We start from the raw sequence: 20,954 nt of genomic DNA, 5'->3' as shown, positions 1-20,954 counted from the left end.
GCATTAATAAATGAGTACAAAGTGGTTATGACCCGGTTATGGGACCATTTGCAGTCTGGCTCCTGATTGTAGCAAGCCAACAGCACAGACAACTGCCAGGTGGTAAATGTATTTCACAAGAGATGAATGACACAGTGGTGTTTTTATTGCCACAGCACTTAAGATGACATTTAACAGAGGCATTTAAAAGTTTGAAGGGTTTTCATGGTGATTATCATAGCTATTTGCATTGGTTGCGAACTTTGATACAAGCCTCAACAATTTAAACTTATCATTGTATGGAAGCAGAGAGGGATAGAACAGTAAAGCACAGGGACAGTCCCTTTGGCCCACGATGCCTGCTGAACATGACGCCAAGATGAACCCTTATACATCTGCATATAATCCTTATCCCTCCTTTCCCTGCATACCCATATGCTTATCCAAAAGTCTTTTAAATGCCACAATCGTATCTGCCTCCACTTACCACCCCCAGCTCAAGGCACTCACCACCCACTGTTTAAAAACGTACCCAGCATATCTTCCTTAAACTTTGCCCCTCTCACCATAAAGCTACGCCCTCCAGTATTTGATATTTCCATCCTGGGTAACGGTTCTGACTATCTTCCCCTATCAACGCCTCTCATGATCTCTGCAACTGCCGGCATTCTAGAGAAAACCATCCTGTCTGTTCAACCTCTCCCTGTAGTTAATACCCTTAATTCAGCCATCCTCTGCACCCTTTCCAAAGCCTTCACAGCCTTCCTTTAATGGGCAATCAGAATTGCATACGATATAGTCTAACCTCGTTATTACCGACCTCCATAACGGATTTCAGTTATAGCAGACGGACTGACTGCTCGGTGGTGGTAATAAGCAAGAACAACAGCACTCATTTATAAAGAATTAACTGCGCTACTTTCACTGTTTATATGAATCTCTTTCCAAATACATTACAATCCATGATGGAATATGTGAAGCACTGCAGGAAGTTGGTGTTATTATCGTGCTTTCAGTATTAATTTTATCTTTCATATGCCACTAGATCTAATGTTTAAAATATATGAACTAACATCCCCTTACTCGATTATAGCGGACAATTGACAATAACCAATACCATTCCCCTACCTCCCTACCCCTCCCCTCCCAGTCCATTACAATGAGGGTTATCTGTACTCCAAATGTGGTATAAGCTGCATCATAACATCCTGACTCTTATACTCAATGCCCTGACCATTGAAGGCAAGCAAACCATATTCCTTCTTTACCACTCGATCTGGTGTGTTGCCAGTTTTTTTTGAAGATTTTTTCTCTCTCATTGGGTAGTTAGAACACCCAGCGGCATGGTGGCACAATGGTAGAGTATTTGCCATACAGCGCTTGCAGTACTGGAGACCCGGGTTCGATCCCGACTACGGGTGCTGTCTGTACGGAGTTTGTACATTCTCCCCGTGACCGCGTGGGTTTTCTTCGAGATCTTCGGTTTCCTCCCACACATCAAAGACGTACAGGTATGTAGGAAAATTGGCTAGGTATAAGTGTAAATTGTTCCTAGTGTTCAGAGACTGCGGGGATCGCTGGTCGGTGCGGACTCGGTAGGTTGAAGGGCATGTTTCCTCGCTGTATCTCTAAACTAAACACAGAATTTTCTTTTTGTGTTGGTGCAGCAGATTAAATTCAAATATATATATTAAACAGAGAGGGTATAAGGTTATGACAGGAGCACATAGAGTTTTTAGAGATACAGCGCGGAAACAGGCCCTTCGGCCCACCGGTACCGCGCTGACCAGCGATCCCCGCACATTAACACTATCCTAAACCCACTAGTGACAATTTTTACATTTACCAAGCCAATTAACCTACAAACCTGTACGTCTGACGTGTGGAAGGAAATCGAAGATCTCGGTGAAAACCCACGCAGATCACGGGCCGAACTTACAAACTCCGTACAGACAGCACCTGTAGTCGGGATCAAACGTGGGTCTCCGGCGCTGCATTCGCTGTAAGGCAGCAACTCTACTGCTGCGCCACCGTGACTGGGATGGATTCCCAGTCAATGCAGAGGCAGAGAAGGCACAGATGGGCTTGATTTCCTTTTGCAAAATATTTAAATCCATCTTTTCTACTATGTATATGACTTCTCCTCCATAACCTCATTCTGCGTTCCCAAAAGTCTGTTTTCCATCTTCAGAACACCTTGGGACAAGTTAAAACCATAAAGTGTTATGCAATTTACATGTTTTAAAACTAATTGGTTATTCAGGGCCCTACTAAACTAGTCCTGCATATTATTTTGTATAAATGCTCCCCCTTAGTTGTTGTCATTGAGCAGTCAAATGTTTCATAGCTAGCCTTAAATAACATATTATTTTGCTATTGCAAATCCATTGAAATTGTGATGGTATACTGGCGTAGGAATTGTTACTGTGCGAAATGGTTGTTATGCATTACACAAAAATAGGTTGCGGTCTCAAGGTTTCAATCGTCATTGGCACCCAGGACCCAAGAAAACCAGATGTTATTTCCTAAACAAAATGATTCAGTCAGATAAAGCAAAATTTTCCTGTTTAAACTACTCTTGTTCGCAGGCTGTTGCTGAACAACACATTTAGACATCAAGCTGCAGTAGCTCCTTCAAAAAGCAATTATTCCCAACGCTTTCTCCGCACACACAGCTCAACAGCATGGATGCGGGGAGCACTTTACTCCAGCTGAGGAGAGGGGGAAGCAGGCTATTTAGGACTAAGGCAATACGTTAAAAGACTACAAAAAGTTGTGACCACTGCCCAGTTCATCACCGGCTTTGACCTCCCCACCGTCGAAGGGATCTATCGTATTCGCTGTCTCAAAAAGGCAGCCAAAATCATCAAGGACCCACACCATCCTGGCCACACACTTATCTCACCGCTGCCATCAGGAAGAAGGTACAGGAGCCTGAAGACTGTAACGTCCAGGTTCAAGAACAGCTTCTTCCCCACAGCCATCAGGCTATTAAACACAACGAATAATCTCTGAGCTCTGAACTGCAATAAAATATATTATTATTTGTTATTAGCACTATATTTGTTATTTATTGAACTTTTTCTTATTTTTTCCCGTTATATCCAATGTTTACATATTCACATATTCTGTTGTGCTGCAGCAAGTAAGAATTTCATTGTCCCGGTTGGGACCTATGACAGTAAACCACTCTTGACTCTCTTGACTCGTGATGTTTCTTCAATCAGAGGGTGGTGATGTTTTGGAATTCTCTACCCGGGAGGCTGTGGAGCCTCAGTCATTGAGTTCATTCAGAATAAAGATCAGCAAACTTCTGAATATTAAGGAAACAAGGGGTGTGAAGATAGTGCATGAAATACTTTAGAGATTTAGACTTTAGAGATACTGCACGGAAACAGGCCCTTTTGGGCCACCGAATCCACGCCAACCAAAGATCACCCCGTACACGAGCACTATCCTACACAGGAGGGACCATTTACAATTTTACCGAAGCCAATTACCCTACACACCAGTACATTTTTGGACATATGATAGAAGGTCAACCATGATCTTGATGAATGGTAGAGCACACTCACAGGGTTCGTCAGCCAGCTCCTATTTTTATTTTCTTAGTTTTCATTAGATTCCACTGGACTTTATTCCAAATATTTCATTTTGTTGATGGCGATATTTGCTGCTTAAAGTATCGTGGTTGAATCAATAACATTTGCCCGAAAACTTTGTTTCATCTCTTGATTTTGTGATTTGTTTTGCCTTTAATTGCAGCTGGAAGACACCATTAACCTGGTAAAACGTATCGAAAGAACAGGCGTTGCAGCCGTGGCTGTACACGGAAGGTAAGACTAAAGTCTAGCCACAATAATCAGATTCAAGTCTGATTGATGACTTGCAGTGAGTAATGGGAAGACCTGTGAGAAACCAGGAAGAACACCATTAGCTGAGCCCTTAAAATAATGGATTAGATTTCTGGAATTTGCAGTCAGTTTAGTTTATTGTCACGTGTACCGAGGTACAGTGAAAAGCTCTTGTTGCGTGCTATTCAGTCAACAGAAAGACAAAACATGATTACAATCAAGCCATTTACAGTGTATAGATATATGAACAGCATCTTCCAGCTTCCCATTGCTATTCTTTGTGGATGTTAGAACATTCAAAGTGTTTGAAAGATTCAATAACTTATCTAATTTATCACCAGACAACAGAAGTCATGGTGTCCATGCCAGCTCCCAGCAGAGCAATCTCATCAGCTCTGTTTTCCACTCCCCTGCACCATTCTTGGTTACACCTATCTCCTCCCCCTTTGATTCTTGTTACCACATCCACAATTAGGGTCATTTTTCTAAGTCATCCCAATCTGCCCCTGCCTTCCCCCAAACTCCCACTCCTCCCTTTGATTCTTTTAGCCACATCTGCAATTGGCGTAATTTGCCATTGCCAATTAGCCTCTCAGTGAAAGTGGATCATCCAGGGGAAGGTGCGTAGTCACAGGGAAGTTGTGCAGTCTCTCGAGGTCAGGATTGAACCTGGTCGCTGAGTCTGTGAGGCAACACCACTAACTGCTGCAACACATTGCTGCACTAGTAATGTCAGGGAGTGTGGCATCCCCAGGGGTCAACAGATTTTCAACCATTAATATGTTCAGGGCTACTTGTGATCCCAGGTTTGGTCATGAGTGAGCAGGGCTGACTTCATTCCACAAATTTGTGCTGGGGAAATGCTCCAACTAGGTTTGTGCATTGGCCAGCATCACAGCTGGTAAGGCAGTAGTCCCTGACTTGAGGAGGGCTCAGGGGGATAATAACGTTGCTACCTTTAGTTGTACTGCAGCCATTACTAATTCCAGGCAATTAGATCACTGCTATGGCTTATTACAGACTTCCTGTCTGACTCTTATGCAATGGCATAACCTAGGCCTGAGTGTTGAAAAGCGAGACACATGCAGTTCTCCAGGCTCCCCTGCAGAAATCCTGGATTTAAGTAGGGCATGGGCTTAAGTCAACAACAGTATCTTCCAGCTTCCCTTTTGCTGTGCTTTTCATGGAGTCCAAAGAGGCAGTGTGTAAACCTCCGCAGGCGTCCCAGATCAGCTGAGAAGTAACCTTTCAAATAAATACAAGCAATTGATTCCTGGCATTTAGTTTAGTTTATTATTACATGCGGTGAAGTGCAGTGAAAAGCTTTTTTGTTGCCTGCTATCCAGACAACGGAGAGATTATACATGATTACAATCAAGCCATCCACAGCGTACGGATACAGGATAAAGAGAATGATGTTTAGTTCACGATAAAGTCCAGTAAAATCCAATTAAAGATAGTCCAAGTGTCTCCAATGAGGTCGATGGTAACTCAGGGCCCCTCCCTAGTGGGTGTTAGGATGGTTCAGTTGCCTGTTAACAGCTGGGAAGAAACTGTCCCTTCTGAGAGGAGATTAAGAAGAGCATAGTTAGTGTACCTCTGCGCTTGGGGTAGAGGTTTAAAAGAGTGGAGCGATTGTAATGAATAATTGCAAATCCGCTTCTGGAACCAGCACTCATAAAGTCGCCTGGCTTAGGTTGGAAGACTTGGTGGAGTTATTTTTTAAATATTCTTCAGTTTGTTGAAACATTTTTCCTTCACTTTGTGTGACTCTTGGTACATTAAATGTTTTAAAAATTGTCTTTTTATCAATAGTTTTAGCAGTTTGGCTCAATATCTGTGACTATCTGATATTTGCGCTAATTTCTCTGATAATGACAGCTGGTGAGCAGAGAGGTGGGGGAGGGAAGTGTTCACCATTGTATGAGAGCAGCCAGCTGCTGTCACGATGACAACTCCTGTATTGAAGTGATGGGGGCTGGCGGAAACAAATCATTCAAGGTCATGGTTGAAAACAACATGTCCCACAGGCAGGTTTCCTACAGCTTCTGCTCCAATATGATGAGAGTTTTCATCCCAGTCTAGTTAGCATCCGTCCATCTGCGGGAGATGATGGTGCGGCTTTGACTTTAAAGGCACAGCGTGGAAACAGACCCTTCGGCCCTCCAAGTCCATGCCGATCTGCCATCTCCATTCACCAGCACTATCTTACACAATAGGGGCAATTTACAATTCTTCCCAAGCCATTTAACCTACAAATCTGTACGCCTTTAGAATGTGGGAGGAAACGAGCTCCTGGAGAAAACCCACATGTTCAGATTGAGAACGTACAGACTCGGTACCGACAGCACCTGCAGTGAGGATCGAACCCAGATCTCTGGTGCCGTAAGGCAGCAACTCGACCATTACACCAATATGTCGCCCTTTGATAACAATGCGTAGTGTCACGGAATGAAAATCAAAGAACTGGAGTTGCAAGAAGTCTGAAACAAAAATGAAAAATGCCATGTTTATAATAATAATAATAATAATAACAATAATAATAATAATATCTTTTATTGTCATTGCACGTCAGTGCAACGAGATTTAGTATGCAGCTTCCAACCGATGAAAAAGAAAAGTAAAATAAATAAATAAGCTGTGTGTCGTGACCATCCGAGGGAGACAGTCCAGGGGGGGTGGGGGGCACTCAGCAGGGCCGGTTCAGAGCCGCTATAGCTCTTGGAATAAAGCTGTTTCTGAGTCTGAAGGTTCGGGCGTAGAAGGCCTTGTAACGTCTGCCGGAGGGAAGTAGTTCGAACAGACCGTTACAGGGGTGTGATGAGTCTTTATGGATGCTGACGGCCTCCCTGAGGCACCGTGTGTGGTAGATGCCCTCCAAGGCTGGTAGCTCTGTCCCAATGATCCTCTGCGTTCTGTGGACGACGCGCTGAAGAGCTCTCCTCTCCGCCTCCGTGCAGCTGAGATACCACACAGAGATGCCATACGTTAATATGCTCTCTGTGGTGCAGCGGTAAAACGTTGTCAGCAGCTGTTGGGGCAGACCAGTCTTTTTTAATGTCCTCAGGAAGAACAGTTGTTGCTGTGCCTTCTTGACCAGCGCAGCGGCGTTGGTGGACCATGTGAGGTCCTCTGAAATGTGAGTGCCCAGAAACTTAAAGCTGGACGCTCTCTCCACACTTTCCCCGTAAATGGAGATTGGGGCGTATTCTCCATTATGGGACCTCCTGAAGTCAATAATCAGCTCCTTGGTGTTGGAGGTGTTTAGTGCCAAGTTGTTATTGGCGCACCAGTCTGCCAGGTTCTGCACCTCCGCTCTGTATTTTGTTTCATCACCGTTGGTGATCAGCCCAATCACTGTTGTGTCATCTGCAAACTTCACGATGGTGTTGGTGTCGAATGCAGGAACACAGTCGTGAGTGAAGAGGGAGTAGAGCATGGGGCTTAGTACACAGCCCTGTGGTGTGCCGGTGCTCATGGTGATAGTGGAGGACAGGTGCGGGCCCAGTCTCACTGCCTGCGGTCGCTCCGTCAGAAAGTTCAGGATCCAATCGCATATCGGCGAGCTGAGGCCTAGCTGGTGGAGTTTGGTGGTGAGCTTGGTGGGGATGACCGTATTGAATGCAGAGCTATAGTCAACGAAGAGCATCCTCACGTACGTGCCCTGTCTGTCCAGGTGAGTCAGGACTGTGAAGAGCCAGAGAGATGGCATCCTCTGTTGATCAATTTGCCCTGTATGCAAATTGATGAGAGTCCAGTGAGGCAGGGATGCTGGATTTGATATGGGAGAGGACCAGCCTTTCGAAGCACTTCATTGGGATTGGAGTTAGGGCAACCGGGCGGTAGTCGTTCAGGTTGGTGACTTTGGACTTTTTCGGCACCGGCACTATGGTGGCTGTTTTCAGGCACTTGGGGACCGTTGCCAGAGATAGAGATAGATTGAAGATTCTCGTGAATACCTCCGCCAGCTGTACAGCACAGCCCTTTAGTACCCTTCCCTGGACTCCATCCGGGCCTGCAGCCTTGCGTGGATTGATCCTATGCAGAGCGCACTGTACCTCCTGAGTGCTCAGTGTTAAGGCCTGTCCCTCCGCCATGGCCGGGGTTATTCCACTCCTGGTGGTGTTGACAGTTTCGAACCGGGCAAAGAAGGTGTTCAGTTTGTTGGCCAGTGTGATATCACCGTGGGGGCAGGCGGGGCTGCTCTTGTAGTCAGTGATGTCCCTGACACCCTGCCACATGCTTCTGGTGTCCGCGGCATTGAAGTGTTCTTCTACCCTTTGCCTGTGGATGTCTTTGGCCTTTTTTATGCCTTTGTTCAGGTTCGACCTGGCCACACTGTAGGCAGAAGTGTTCCTGGATTTAAAGGCATTGTTGCGTGCCCTTAGCAGATCCTGAACCTCCTTGTTCATCCAGGGTTTCCGGTTTGGGAACATCTTTATTTGCTTGTCCACTGTGACAGTCTCCACACAGCAGTTGATGTAGGAGAGCACAGTGGATGTGTACTCCTCCAAGTCTACCTCTGTAGGGACTGATACTGCCTGACTTAATAGACAATAAACAATAGGTGCAGGAGTAGGCCATTCAGCCCTTCGAGCCAGCACCGCCATTCACTGTGATCATGGCTGATCATCCACAATCAGTACCCCGTTCCTGCCTTCTCCCCATATCCCTTGACTCCGCTATCTTTAAGAGCTCCATCTAATTCTCTCTTGAAAGCATCCAGAGAATTGGCCTCCACTGCCTTCTGAGCCAGAGAATTCCACAGATTCATAACTCTCTGGGTGAAAACTTTTTCCTCATCTCCGTTCTAAATGGCTGAATGTTTCCAACATTTTCCAATCCTTTGATTTTCAATCTGAAGCACTACGCTGTGTTATCAAAGGGAATTTAACAGTGGCTATATATTGTGGGGTGCTCACAAGGGGAAGTTTTAATGAGCTTTTATAGTGCATTGAACACTTTTACATAGATTCCAGGGTTTGGGAACTGGGAAACTAAAGGCATGTAGGAAGGACCTGCAGATGCTGGTTTGATTTTAATTAGACACCAAATGCTGGAGTAACTCAGCAGTTCGGGCAGGGTAGAAGGATAAAAGGAATAGGTAACATTTCGGGTCGGTACCCTTCTTCCAAAGGCTTACAATGGCTGAAATGCCAAAAAATCAAGGATGTGCACGAAGGCAGAATTAGAGGAACACGGGAGATGTGACAACTGGGAGTTAGTCTGGAGTTAGTCTGGAGGAGGAATTTGGAACAATGATATTTATTGGTTCAGCTTCTACTGGGGGAAATATGTGGAAAGAGGCCATGTCTGCCTTCTGTAAACACTGCACAATGTTTAATGTGCTTTTTCAACAGAAGGAAGGAGGAAAGACCGCAGCATCCTGTGCACTGTGACGTAATTAAAGCGGTCTCTGAAGCTGTGTCAATCCCTGTAATAGCAAAGTAAGTACAGTAAACCATCCAGCCCGACACAGACTTAGATCTACGAGTACAACTGGACTTATTTGTTTCGGAAAACAACCAGCCCATTATACTCCACAATCATATGAAAGGGAAAATCAGTCTGGGGTTGACGACTGGGCAACCATTAATTTGGTAGTTTAGATTAGCCCTTACATTTTTAGTGAATGTTTTATAAATTAATAGCCAAGCTTTTGGTAGAACGGAATAATATTATCTTCATAAGCAAAAGACCTTGACCTACAAATTCTCAGCTGCTCAGTAAAAGTGGTGTTGTGGACTCACTGTTTTATTATCTGCCACTGTCTGTGAGTAAACAAGTTGTTTTCAGTTCATACACTTAGTTATACCCTACCCTTTAATTTGATCAATGATCGTATTGTACCCTCTTGCTCTCACATAAAGCTACGCAGTGTTTCTTTTTAATCCCTTTTGAGAAATTAATTTTAGTAAACCTTCACTGAAAATTAAACTTTACACATCCTCCATGTTAGATGCACCGAGAAAAATGAACAGAAACAATAGGGCTCTCTGACTGGATAATTACAGATGGCTTTATGATACAAACTCAGGTTAGCTAGCCAGGTAAGGGAAGTAAAAAATACTATTGAGTTGCAATTTTCCATAATATGTTAGAAAAATGTTGCTGTAAGATGTCTCACCCCTGCTATTCTTACAGAAAATTAGAGCAACTGAACTAGTCTTTAATGAAATAACAGTTGTTAATGCAATACCCACCAACCTCCCCAGCGCAGGGAATGAATGGTTTAAACTGTTTCATTTCCACATGCAATAAATTTAACTTTGACAAAGAAATGTTAATTTTCTTTCTTGCCTTTCCTTCGTCATTTTTTCCTCTTTCATAATCTGATCATTCTTCCCATTTTTCTTACTTATTTTCTGTGGATTGAATTAATTTTTTTACATCTCTCTCCCTCTATTATTTTCATTCATTGATCCCAAATGCCCCATTGTAAATTGCAATTCCAGAATATAATCAAGCTGAAGGGTATAGGAAATGTTAGTCATTCGTGGTGCAAGCAGCAAGAAGCCCTGCTAGGTTTAGCCCACTCTCATAAACCCACAAGCATAGCATTGTTATTTTTTTTGTCACATAAAACCAGATGCTAATAAATTTAAATCATGCGAATAACACAAATCCCTCTTCCCCTTCCACTGCTGAAAAAAATAAGCTTTAGATCACAGAAAATTGAAAGGACAAAACAAAAAATCATCAGTATGTTACCTGGGCTTGCAGGCTTAAGTAACAGGAAGAGGTTGGTTTGGCTGAGACATTTTACTTTGGAGCATAGAAGGGTGAGGGGTGATCTTATTGAGGTGTACAAGATCATAAAGGGCATGGATAAAGTGAGCACTCAGTCTTTTTTACAAGGTTAGAGGATTCTAAAACGAGAGGGCACAGAAAGATCTAAGAGGGACCTCAGGGACAATTTTTTCATTCAGAGGGTAATCCATACCAAGAATGAGCTACCAGAGGAAGCTGTAGAAGTGGATGCAATTATGACTTTTAAACACATTTGGACAGATGTGTGGCCAGGAAGAGTTTGGAGGGTGCTGGCTCATTGCAGGCAAATGGGGCCAGTCCAGTATGCCAACTTGATTGGCATAGTCAAGATGCTACTCTAATGCTTCCTTGATTGGTAGGCAAGCTAAATTAGTTGGATAGAAAATATAGTTTGATCTATTTTAGAGCTGCACAAGATTTAAAACAGAACTTTAACAATATTTGCAAATCATGACGTCTGGTTTGATATTGGTGTCATAGTGAACCATCCAGAGATCTCTTATGTGGTACCACATTATGTAATACACAACATTGTTGTGTACCAAAGATAAATACAAACTGCTGGAGTAACCCAGCAGGACAGGCAGCATCTCAGGATAGAAAACACGGATAGAAGGAATCCCGAGATGCTGTCTGTCCTGCTGAGCTATTCCAGCATCTTTGTTTTAAACCAGCATATGTAGTTCCTTCCTACATATTGTTCTGTACCACACGTCCATAGGTCACAGGAGCAGAAGCATTCAGCCCATTGAGTCTACTCCACCATTCAATCATGGCTGCTCTGTCTTTCTCTCTCAACCCCATTCTCCCCATAACCCTTGACACCCTTACCAATCAAGTATCCGTTAATCTCCCCCTGAAAAATATCCAATGACTTGACCTCCACACCGTCTGGGGTAATGAATTCTGCAGGTTCACCACCCTCTGACATTGTAAGAGATTATCCACTGGTAAAATAGATTATTTTGTTTTATGGTATTTCATTATCCGTTGGGCAGCATGGTGGCACAGTGGTAGAGTTGGTGCCTTACAGCACTTTCAGCGTCAGAGACCTGGGTTCGATCCTGACTACGGGTGTTGTCTGTACGGCGTTTGTATGTTCTCCCCATGACCGAGTCGGTTTTCTTTGGATTGATCTCTGGGTTCCTCCCACATTCCAAAGACGTACAGGTTTGCAGGTTAATTGGCTTGGGATGAATGTCAATTGTCCCTAGTGTGTGAGGGGCAGTGTTAATGTGTGAGGATCGCTGGTCAGTGCGGACTTGGAAGAGCCTGTTTCCGCGCTGTATCTGTAAACTAAACTAAATGCAAAATTACCTCAACTTATTAAAATGGCCATGCTCTCTCTCCCTCTCCCTCTCCCTCTCCCTCTCCCTCTCCCTCTCCCTCTCCCTCTCTCTCTCTCTCCCCCCTCTCCCTCTCCCTCTCTCTCTCTCTCTCCCTCTCCCTCTCTCCCTCTCTCCCTCCCTCTCCCTCTCCCTCTCCCTCTCCCTCTCCCTCTCTCTGTCTCTCTCAGTGGAGGATCTCAGGAGATTATCAAAGATTTTGCAGGCATTGAAGAATTCCGCTGGGCAACAAATGCTTCTTCAGTGATGATAGCCCGGGCAGCGATGTGGAATCCGTCCATCTTCAGGAAGGAAGGACTGTTACCAGCAGAAAAGGTGTTGAAGGAATATCTCACATACGTGAGTATTTTAGTTGCAACTATCTTGGAAGCAATGTAACATGCCTGTGCTAAGTGTAGAAGGAAATACGTCCCAGACTTGCAACTTGCATCCTAAATGGAGCAATTTCAGGGTGTGATTAATTGAATGTTTTATTTCAGATTCCACATACAAATAGTAAGCAGAGTACTTGCCTAAATGTTTCGGAATATTAGAATCAATGGTAATCTTGGTCTTTTGGTGCACTTTGGTCTTTTTAGAATCTGGCTGTGTTGAAACTAAATCAAAACGAAAATGGTCATAAAATCGATCGATCAAAAATATTGTAGTTGCTAGAAATCTAAATCAAAACAGAAAATGCTGGAAATACTCTGCAGGTCAGGCAGCATCTGTGGGAAAGGAACATGGTCATAATTTCAGGTTGGAGATCCATCTCTATCAGTCATCCATCTGCAATATTAGCTTAACTTGGCCTTTTTTTTGCTCCTTTCTTTTCTCTCTGGAACTGAACTTGCACCCTGATCTGCTGGCCTTATCGTCCTGCTCCACATTTCACAACTCCCATATTTGTTAGTCTGGGCTAGACACAAAATGCTGGAGTAACTCAGCGGGACAGGCAGAATCTCTGGGAGAAGGAATGGGTCGTGACCCTTTTTCAGACTCAGATTTATTAGTCTGGGTTCTTTTCTCAATGTTCACACCGTCTAACTGCTCCCATTCACTCATTGACCAGATAACCTTGTTTACTGATTATCCCCACGTTCTCCCCGGCTTTTATCCTACCAGAGCTAGGGCGCCACAGTGGCGCAGCGGTAGAGTTGCTGCCTTACATCGCCAGAGACCCGGGTTTGATCCTGACTACGGGTGCTGTCTCGATGGAGTTTGTACATTCTCCCTGTGACCGTAAAGGTTTTTTCTAGGTGCTCCAGTTTCCTCCAAAGACGTATAAGTTTGTAGGTTAATTTGCTTTTGTAAATTGTCCCTGGTATGTAGTATAGTGTTAGTGTATGGGGTGATTGCTGTTCGACATGGACTCGGTGGGCTGTCGCGCCTGTTTCCGCTCTGTATGTCTAAAGTGACATCGCCTTAGGTTTAGATAATCAGTCTCTTTCCCTGGAGTGGAGATGTGTAGTACCAGAAGGTATAGATTTACGGTGAAGGAGGGAAAGTTCAAAGGAGATTTACGAGGCAACATTTTTTTTTACACAGAGATAATTTTAGGTGCCTGGAATGCACTGCGGGGAGGTGGGTGGGTAGTGGAAATAGATAAGACAGTGTTCTTTAATTTAGATGGGCACATGAACAGGGATGGAGGGATATAGACCATGTGCCGTTTATATTGGCATCATGGTCAGTATAGGCACCATGGGCCAAAGGTATAACATGTTCCATTATTATACTGTTCTATGTTCTCTGTTAAATATGCGTTTCTAAAGCAAAAAAATAGTTTTACATTGATATAACCTGCTATTAATTGAGATATATTTCCAATTGCAGTCTTCATTCATCCTACAATATGCTCATATATCTGCTACATTAATTAAGCAGAAGAATATCGAAAGGGATGGAAGTTGATTTTAGCCTTAAGTGGACAGCGTTTCACTGGCGATTTGAAATCCCTGAGACTGGAATCTAAGATTTAACCCAAGTTTCACTTGCTATACATTAATTTGACTCAAACGAAGTCACAATTACACAAAATAATGGAAACAGATAAAGGGAAAAATAAACCTGGATAGATTATTTTAGATAAAGTGCTATAAACGCGTGTGTGTTACATTAACATGGCTGATACTACACAAACATTATTATACACAATTTTACAAGATATTGAACTACTTTGAAACAAATTGTATGATTTGTTTTTAAAAAAAAGTATACACTTTTCATCAAATTATGAACCTTTGAGAAAGTATTGGTGTAATCATATTCTTTCATTAATTCCTATTCTCTAGGCAATTAAATATGACAGCCATTACTCAAACACTAAATACTGTCTCTGCCAAATGTTGAGAGATAAATTAGAATCAGCTCAAGGAAAAAAGTTACACGCTGCACAATCAAATGAGGAGCTTTGGTAAGTACAGAATTTACAGATTGTCGAGGAAACCATGTATCTGTCGTAACACAGAATCTTTATATGTGAAAAGAGAGTTGTGTAATAATTTTCATTTAATTCCATTTCAGAAACACTTAAAGTTGAGGACAGATTTAGTCAATTAGACAGGTACATGTATAGTGTAGGAAGGAACTGCAGATGCTGGTTTAAACCAAAGGTAGACACAAAATGCTGGAATAGCTCAGCGGGACAGGCAGCATCTCTGGATAGAATGAATGGGTGACGTTTCGGGTCGAGACCCTTCTTCAGTCTGAAGTCTGAAGAAGGGTCTCGACCCGAAACGTCACCCAGGCTTGACTGGACGGAGTTTGTACTTGCTCCCTGTGTGGGTTTTCTCCGGGTGCTCCGGTTTCCTCCCATACTCCAAAGACGTACAGATTTGTAGGTTAATTGGCTTCAGTAAAATTGCAAATTGTCCCTAGTGTATAGGATAGTGCTAGTGTATGGGTGATCGCTGGGCGGCGCGGACCTGGTGGGCCGAAGGGCCTGCTTTCGCACTGTATCTCTAACGTCTAAGGTAAAGTTCTTGTTCAAGATTCCACCATGATACAATGATACAATTTATTTGTTGTCATTTGAACCTCATTGACGTTCAAACGAAATTTGGTTTCTGCAGTTATACACACAAGTTGAAGAATCAAGACACAACACAATTTACACAAACATCCATCACAGCAAATCTCCTCCTCGCTGTGATGGAAGGCAAAGTCTTATCTCTCCATTGCAATGCAGCTGTATGAATTTCTTTGGAAAAACTATATGTATGTTGTATGTGCTTTTTACAACCCTTTGAAGATCGTGGCTCTATTATGGCCCTTCTTTTTGACAAATAGCTTTTTCTGGTTTCATTAAAATACAGTTATTTTTTGTTTAAACTCAATGTGCATAAAATCAAGCTCTTGATTGAAAGTCTCATTATAAAAGCATCCTATCTGATACTGGAAACTAGCACAATGCTTCCAAGCTGGCTTAAGCAACTGATACCATATGTGACCAACCATATATTGAGATCTATAGTTTAGTTGGCCTTCCGTTCATTAAGCTGGGAACTGACTGGAAAATTAAATCCAAATGAGTCAATGTTTACACCATTTGTTGATGGAGTATTCAGTTCCTGTTGCATGCTGACATCTCACCAAATCAACCTACATTACATGTGCTAATAGTGCTTTGCTCGAAATTTCTCCTAATACTATAATAGTTTACAGTTGGGCATTGGAGAATAATGAATATCAAGTTATCGGATTCAGCAGAACTGCTGTGCGAAATAAAAAGGAAACATAACATTAACTTTTATATTTCTAATAATACCAGCAGAGTATTTATTGATCAGTTTTTTATATTGGTCTAGTTTCTCCAGGTTAAAATTATTTTAACAGTTTTAATGAACTGACCTGTAAATTAACCAAAGTGTTCAAGCCGTAATGTTGAATTTTGAGCGGGAGAATTATGTTTTCCCCCACATAGGAATTTTCTTTCACTCATCATTGCCACGTCGCATTTGATTAATAACAGACCCAACGTACCCCAAACTCTTCATTAACACTCTAATGCAGCAGGGTGCTTCTCCTACTGATCGTCACATGGATACAGTACAGCAATTTGCAATGCTACTCATGCTTTTTTTTTAGTTAGCTAATCATGCTGTAAATCAGTTGGCACATGATCAATGTGTCCAGTCTAAAAACAGGTCCAGAATTGCAAAAGAAAATAAAAATAGAAAAACCTGAACATAAAACCTGTCAACTTGTCTAAAAAAAACTAACATATTGATATTCCTGATAAAAGATCCTTCCACAAATCTTTCTCTTTATATTTCACTGTTGTTTTTGCATGTCTATCCTTTCATTATTGCAAGACAGCTAGGCCCAAGCTAAGTGCAATTTTCTGAAGATTATTATCCTTGAAAATGCTTATTGCAGCTGCTTTGCAATAACTGAACATTTTTCTTGTAAATGTTTGCCTCTACAATCATTTTCTCTGAGCTCACATCTAACAAACTTGTCTAACAATGTAAATCACTCTGATTCTTCACTGTTATTTGGCGCGACTTCTTGAATTTCATACACATATACCTTTATCCGTGGTCACATTTAATGTTGAATTTACTCATTCTAATGTTGCCCGTTGTGTTTCATTGTGCTCACAATTTTCTGATAGCATTTTCACATTTGGTCATCAATAGTATTTAAGCAAATGTAAAAATTTATAAAACTAATACTTTCAAATAGCTCCAAGAAATTGGAGTTGCGTACAGCAGTAATTCAGTATTAGGATAAACAAGGGACCTTGGCTGTATTTGATGGATTGTTAACTATTGGATTATTTTATAACCTAACATTTTAATTGTGGAATCAGTCTAGTTTGGAGATACAGCATGGAAACACACCCTTCCACCCAGAGTGTCCATGCCAACCATCGACCACTTGTTCATACTAGTTACAATACAATACAATACAATTTTATTGTCATTTGAGCCTCAGTGAGGCTCAAACGAAATTTCGTTTCCACAGCCATACAAACAGACAATTTCTAGACATACACACAATTTAGTTCACACAAACATCCATCACAGTGAACCCACTGTGATGGAAGGCAAAGTCTTTTCTCTCCCCTGCTCTCCATGTCTCTCCCGATGTCGAAGCCCCAGGCGGGCGATGATAAGTCCCACGGCCATTTTAGGCCGTGCCGGGCGATTTACGGCCCCGCTCCCGGTCTAGAAGTCTCGAAGTTGGAGCCCCGGCGGGCGCTGGAATGTCCCACGGCCATGAAGCCGTGCCGGGTGATGTACTTCCCCGCTCCGGGTCCGACACGGGCTGGAGAAGTCGCGTTGCGGGAGCTCCGGGAAGCGGTCTCTCTCTCCCCCCGGACCCGTGAGCTCCCGATGTCCCAGTCCATCGGACCTGCGGCTGCGTTGCTGGAGCCTCCGAACCCCAGGAGTCGAGTCGCAGCAGCGAGTCACCACCGCTCCCCACGTTCCGAGGCCGGCCAGCCGCACGATGGTGAGTAGTCCGCAGCTCCGCAGTCTCCCGAGCCCCCGGGTCGTTCAGGTTGGAGGCCGCTCCACGGTGCTAGGCCCCAATGACAACGGAGACCCGACAGGGAAAAGGTCGGGTCTCCCGGACAGGGAAGAGATTTCAAACAGTTTCCCCCGCCCCCCACATATACACATTTAAAACCAGTATTAAAAAACACCAAACACTGCATTTAACTAGACAAAAAAAAAGACAGACAGGCTGTAGGGGCCGCTGCAACGGGTGAGTCGCGCCGCCACCCTTTGGTCTATGTTCTATGTTATTCCACTTTCTAATCCAATCCCTACGCATTAGGGGCAATTTACAGAGGCCAATTAGCCTGCCAACCCACTTTGGGATATGGGTGGAAACCAGAGCACCCGGAGGAAACCCAGTTGACCACCCATTTGCTGAATGGGGACATAGAACAGTGCAGCACAGGGATGGACCCTTCGACCAAACATGATGCCTATTTAAACTGATCTAATCTGCCTGTACTTGTTGTCTGTACTCACTATTGCCTTGACCTCATCTGCTCCACATCGGGATGTCTGATTCTTGGAGCTGAACAGTGAACTCCTGAACCTTGGCCGGTTCTCGAGGACCATAATCGGTTGATGGGGGCATCCAGAAAAAAGTCGCCCCATTCATCTTAATTTGTAAAAGTTATCAATATGTTTCAGCTATTCAGAAGCATTTAAAATTGATTAAAATCAGATCAAAGGATATAATATGAAATCATTTTTCAAAAACATGAAAATAATAATCGTACAACAAATAAACAGATTTAAATAAGGAAAAACATTAACATTAAAAGAACTATCACTTGCCTTATGTTTCTTGTCGTAGTTCTACAATCCCTATTCCAATAAACAGCTGATCCCACACCAGGGCTAACTTGGCACAGGATGTGCAGTCAAAATGTGTCGGAAGGAACTGGAGATGCTGGTTTACACCGACGTCTCGACCATAAAAGTCACCTATTTTTTTTCTCCAGAGATGCTGCCTGACCCACTGAGTTACTCCAGCATTTTGTATCTATTGCAGGAAGTGAAGACTTCCGAAGATAGGTGGCAGCACAGAGACACCGCTGGTGGATCTGCCTTACAGCACCTGAGACCCATATTCAATCCTGACCTTAGTTGCTATCTGTGTGGAGTTTGCATGTTGCCCTGTGACCGCATTGTTTTCCTTCAGGTCCCAAAGACGTGCAAATTGGTGGCCATTGTAAATCGCCCCTAGTGTACGTTAGCAAGTGGTGGAATCTGGGTTGATAAAAATGTGTGGAGAATTTTTTGTTTAATTGGATTAATGAAGGATTTGTGTACCTGGGTGGTTGATGGTTGACGTGGACTCAGCAGGCAAATGGACCTTCTGCTTCCATGTATCTCCCTGTAACTCTTGACTACGAATGGGAAACCTCAGCAAATTCCTGCCATGTTTGCGAGCCAAGCTGAGGACAACCAGAAAGTAGCTGTGAGATTGCAGTCAATAAATTCAGGACCTCCATGTGAAAATCCAGGGGTGATGTTGGAAGGTGGTAGTTGTGAGGATAAGAGGATTCTGCAATGATGCCAAACTACGTTTTGAGGTTGATGAACCACAGTTGCCATCTAATGGCACAGATAGCAAATTACAAGCTAGCTTGATTTAATATTGCCTCGAGATAGATACAAAATGCTGGAGTAACTCAGGGGGTCAGGCACCATCTCTGGAGAAAATGTGTAGGTGATGTTTCAAGTTGGGTCCGACTTACTCCAGTATTTTGTGTCCATCTTTGGTATAAACCAGCATATACAGTTCCTTTTTATTTTACATCAATATTGTCAAGTCTTGGTTTAATCTTGCTCTTTGCTTCATCACATGATCCCATTTATTTATTTCATGACCTCAATTTTATTTCGTTTAACATAGCTGCATCTTAACTATTCTTTCTTAGATTTAATATGAGAATTTTCTGTAATTTATGTTCAAACTTTCAAACAATTTCTCACTTTGTTTTATTTTAAGAACTAACCCTTTCTAATGCAATTGCAAAAACCCTTAAAATGAGCATTGCTTGCTGTGAGAAAAATGCAAGATTTAAAAAAAATATGCAGCATGTTTTCTTATGATTGACGTTTGGATCTCGACCCAAAACGTCACCCATTCCTTCTCTCCAGAGATTATGCCTGTCCCGCTGAGTTACTCCAGCTATTTCTGTCTATTTTCTATATTAGCTGTTTATTTGCAAGAAAAACCGTGAATATCATGGAGGTTGACCTGGAGGTTTGAATCAAATGGTCACATGCAGTACATGGTTTAGTTTTATTCCTGTTGGATTAGCTTTTGGGATTTTGTGAGGTGGAACCATGTTGGTTTGGGAAACCCATGTGGTCACAGGGAGAATTCATAGACAGCACCAGTGGTCAGGATCGAACCTGGGTCTCTGGCGCTGTGTTATATCATTGGATAACTGAGGCCAAGGATTGATCTCTGTTGGCAAAGCATTGTGAGAAACTGCTCATCTTCTCTGCTGTTGCAAAGAAGCTGAACAGTCACTTCTGTTTTTTTTGCCCCTCCCTGTTCTGGGCTACCTACTCCTGCCAGGTTGGAAGGAAGAAGGCTGCAATTGGGAATAATGGTGTGTGTTGGATGAATGGACGGAGAGCCTTCATAGAGGAACCAAGAGGCAAAGGCATAAAATGAGAAAGTGGGAGAGTTAAGTGTGAGTGGCATTAGGACAGTTAGGGAAGTGAGGAAGAATATATAAAGGAATGACTTTGCTTGCAAGATGAATTGGTGTGATGAACTAAACTCGAGAAGGCCGATTGAGCGTGGTTGGAATAGTACAGGATATGGGTGAGTGTGCCACCTTGCTCATCTTTCCGGATACGATTAGGCTGCTATACTGTTTTTGGCATTAAATCCATGAGTGTGGAACGATGCTCCTGCTGCTAACATCGCTGACAATCTCAACCACTCCTCCTTACAGACACTGGCAGATTACCTCTGTTTACTCATACAGCCCCATTATCAAATTCAGTAAGGTATTGTGAAAATGAGCATAAACTGTTGAATGTCTGCACTGCATTCTGTCAATTCTTTGTCACCTTCCAGAATCCATCAAACATCACATTTGAATTGTCCTTCTACCTTATGGAGTTAGAATGGCCTCCTCTGTGTTGTTGTCAAGTTTGCAAGGATGAGATTTATAGATTTTGTACCTAATAAGAAATTGTGAGAAACTCAGCGGGTGCAGCAGCATCTATGGAGCGAAGGAAATGGCAACGTTTCATCCCGAAACGTTACCTATTTCCTTCGCTCCATAGATGCTGCTGCACCCGCTGAGTTTCTCCAGCACTTTTGTCTACCTTCGATTTTCCCGCATCTGCAGTTCCATCTTAAAGAAATTGTGAGATTGGGGATTAGTGCAAGAAAGTAGTGCTGATGTGTAAGATCAGGCATGATTCTATTCAACGGCAGTACGGGGGCAGAAGAACCAAATGGCCTGTTCCTGCTCCAAGTTCTTGTGTTCTGGTGGAATTGGGAATTCATACAAAAATTCGGTTAA

General features: G+C 43.0%; 1 protein-coding gene across 2 annotated transcripts in view; it reads left to right on the top strand.

Annotated features, from left to right (window-relative positions):
• dus2 (dihydrouridine synthase 2) overlaps positions 1-20,954 on the top strand; it is a 60,977-nt gene that overhangs the window by 23,629 nt on the left and 16,394 nt on the right. For both annotated transcript variants that reach the window (XM_033036305.1, XM_033036306.1), the window contains exons 9-12: positions 3,745-3,815; positions 9,194-9,280; positions 12,121-12,289; positions 14,224-14,345. In XM_033036305.1, coding sequence (XP_032892196.1) covers positions 3,745-3,815; positions 9,194-9,280; positions 12,121-12,289; positions 14,224-14,345 — 449 coding nt within the window. The remainder of the gene's footprint in view (positions 1-3,744; positions 3,816-9,193; positions 9,281-12,120; positions 12,290-14,223; positions 14,346-20,954) is intronic.

This window comes from Amblyraja radiata, chromosome 17 (assembly GCF_010909765.2).
Source record: "Amblyraja radiata isolate CabotCenter1 chromosome 17, sAmbRad1.1.pri, whole genome shotgun sequence".
In the NCBI taxonomy this organism is placed as follows: domain Eukaryota; kingdom Metazoa; phylum Chordata; class Chondrichthyes; order Rajiformes; family Rajidae; genus Amblyraja; species Amblyraja radiata.
This window is presented reverse-complemented; position numbering and strand designations above follow the sequence as displayed.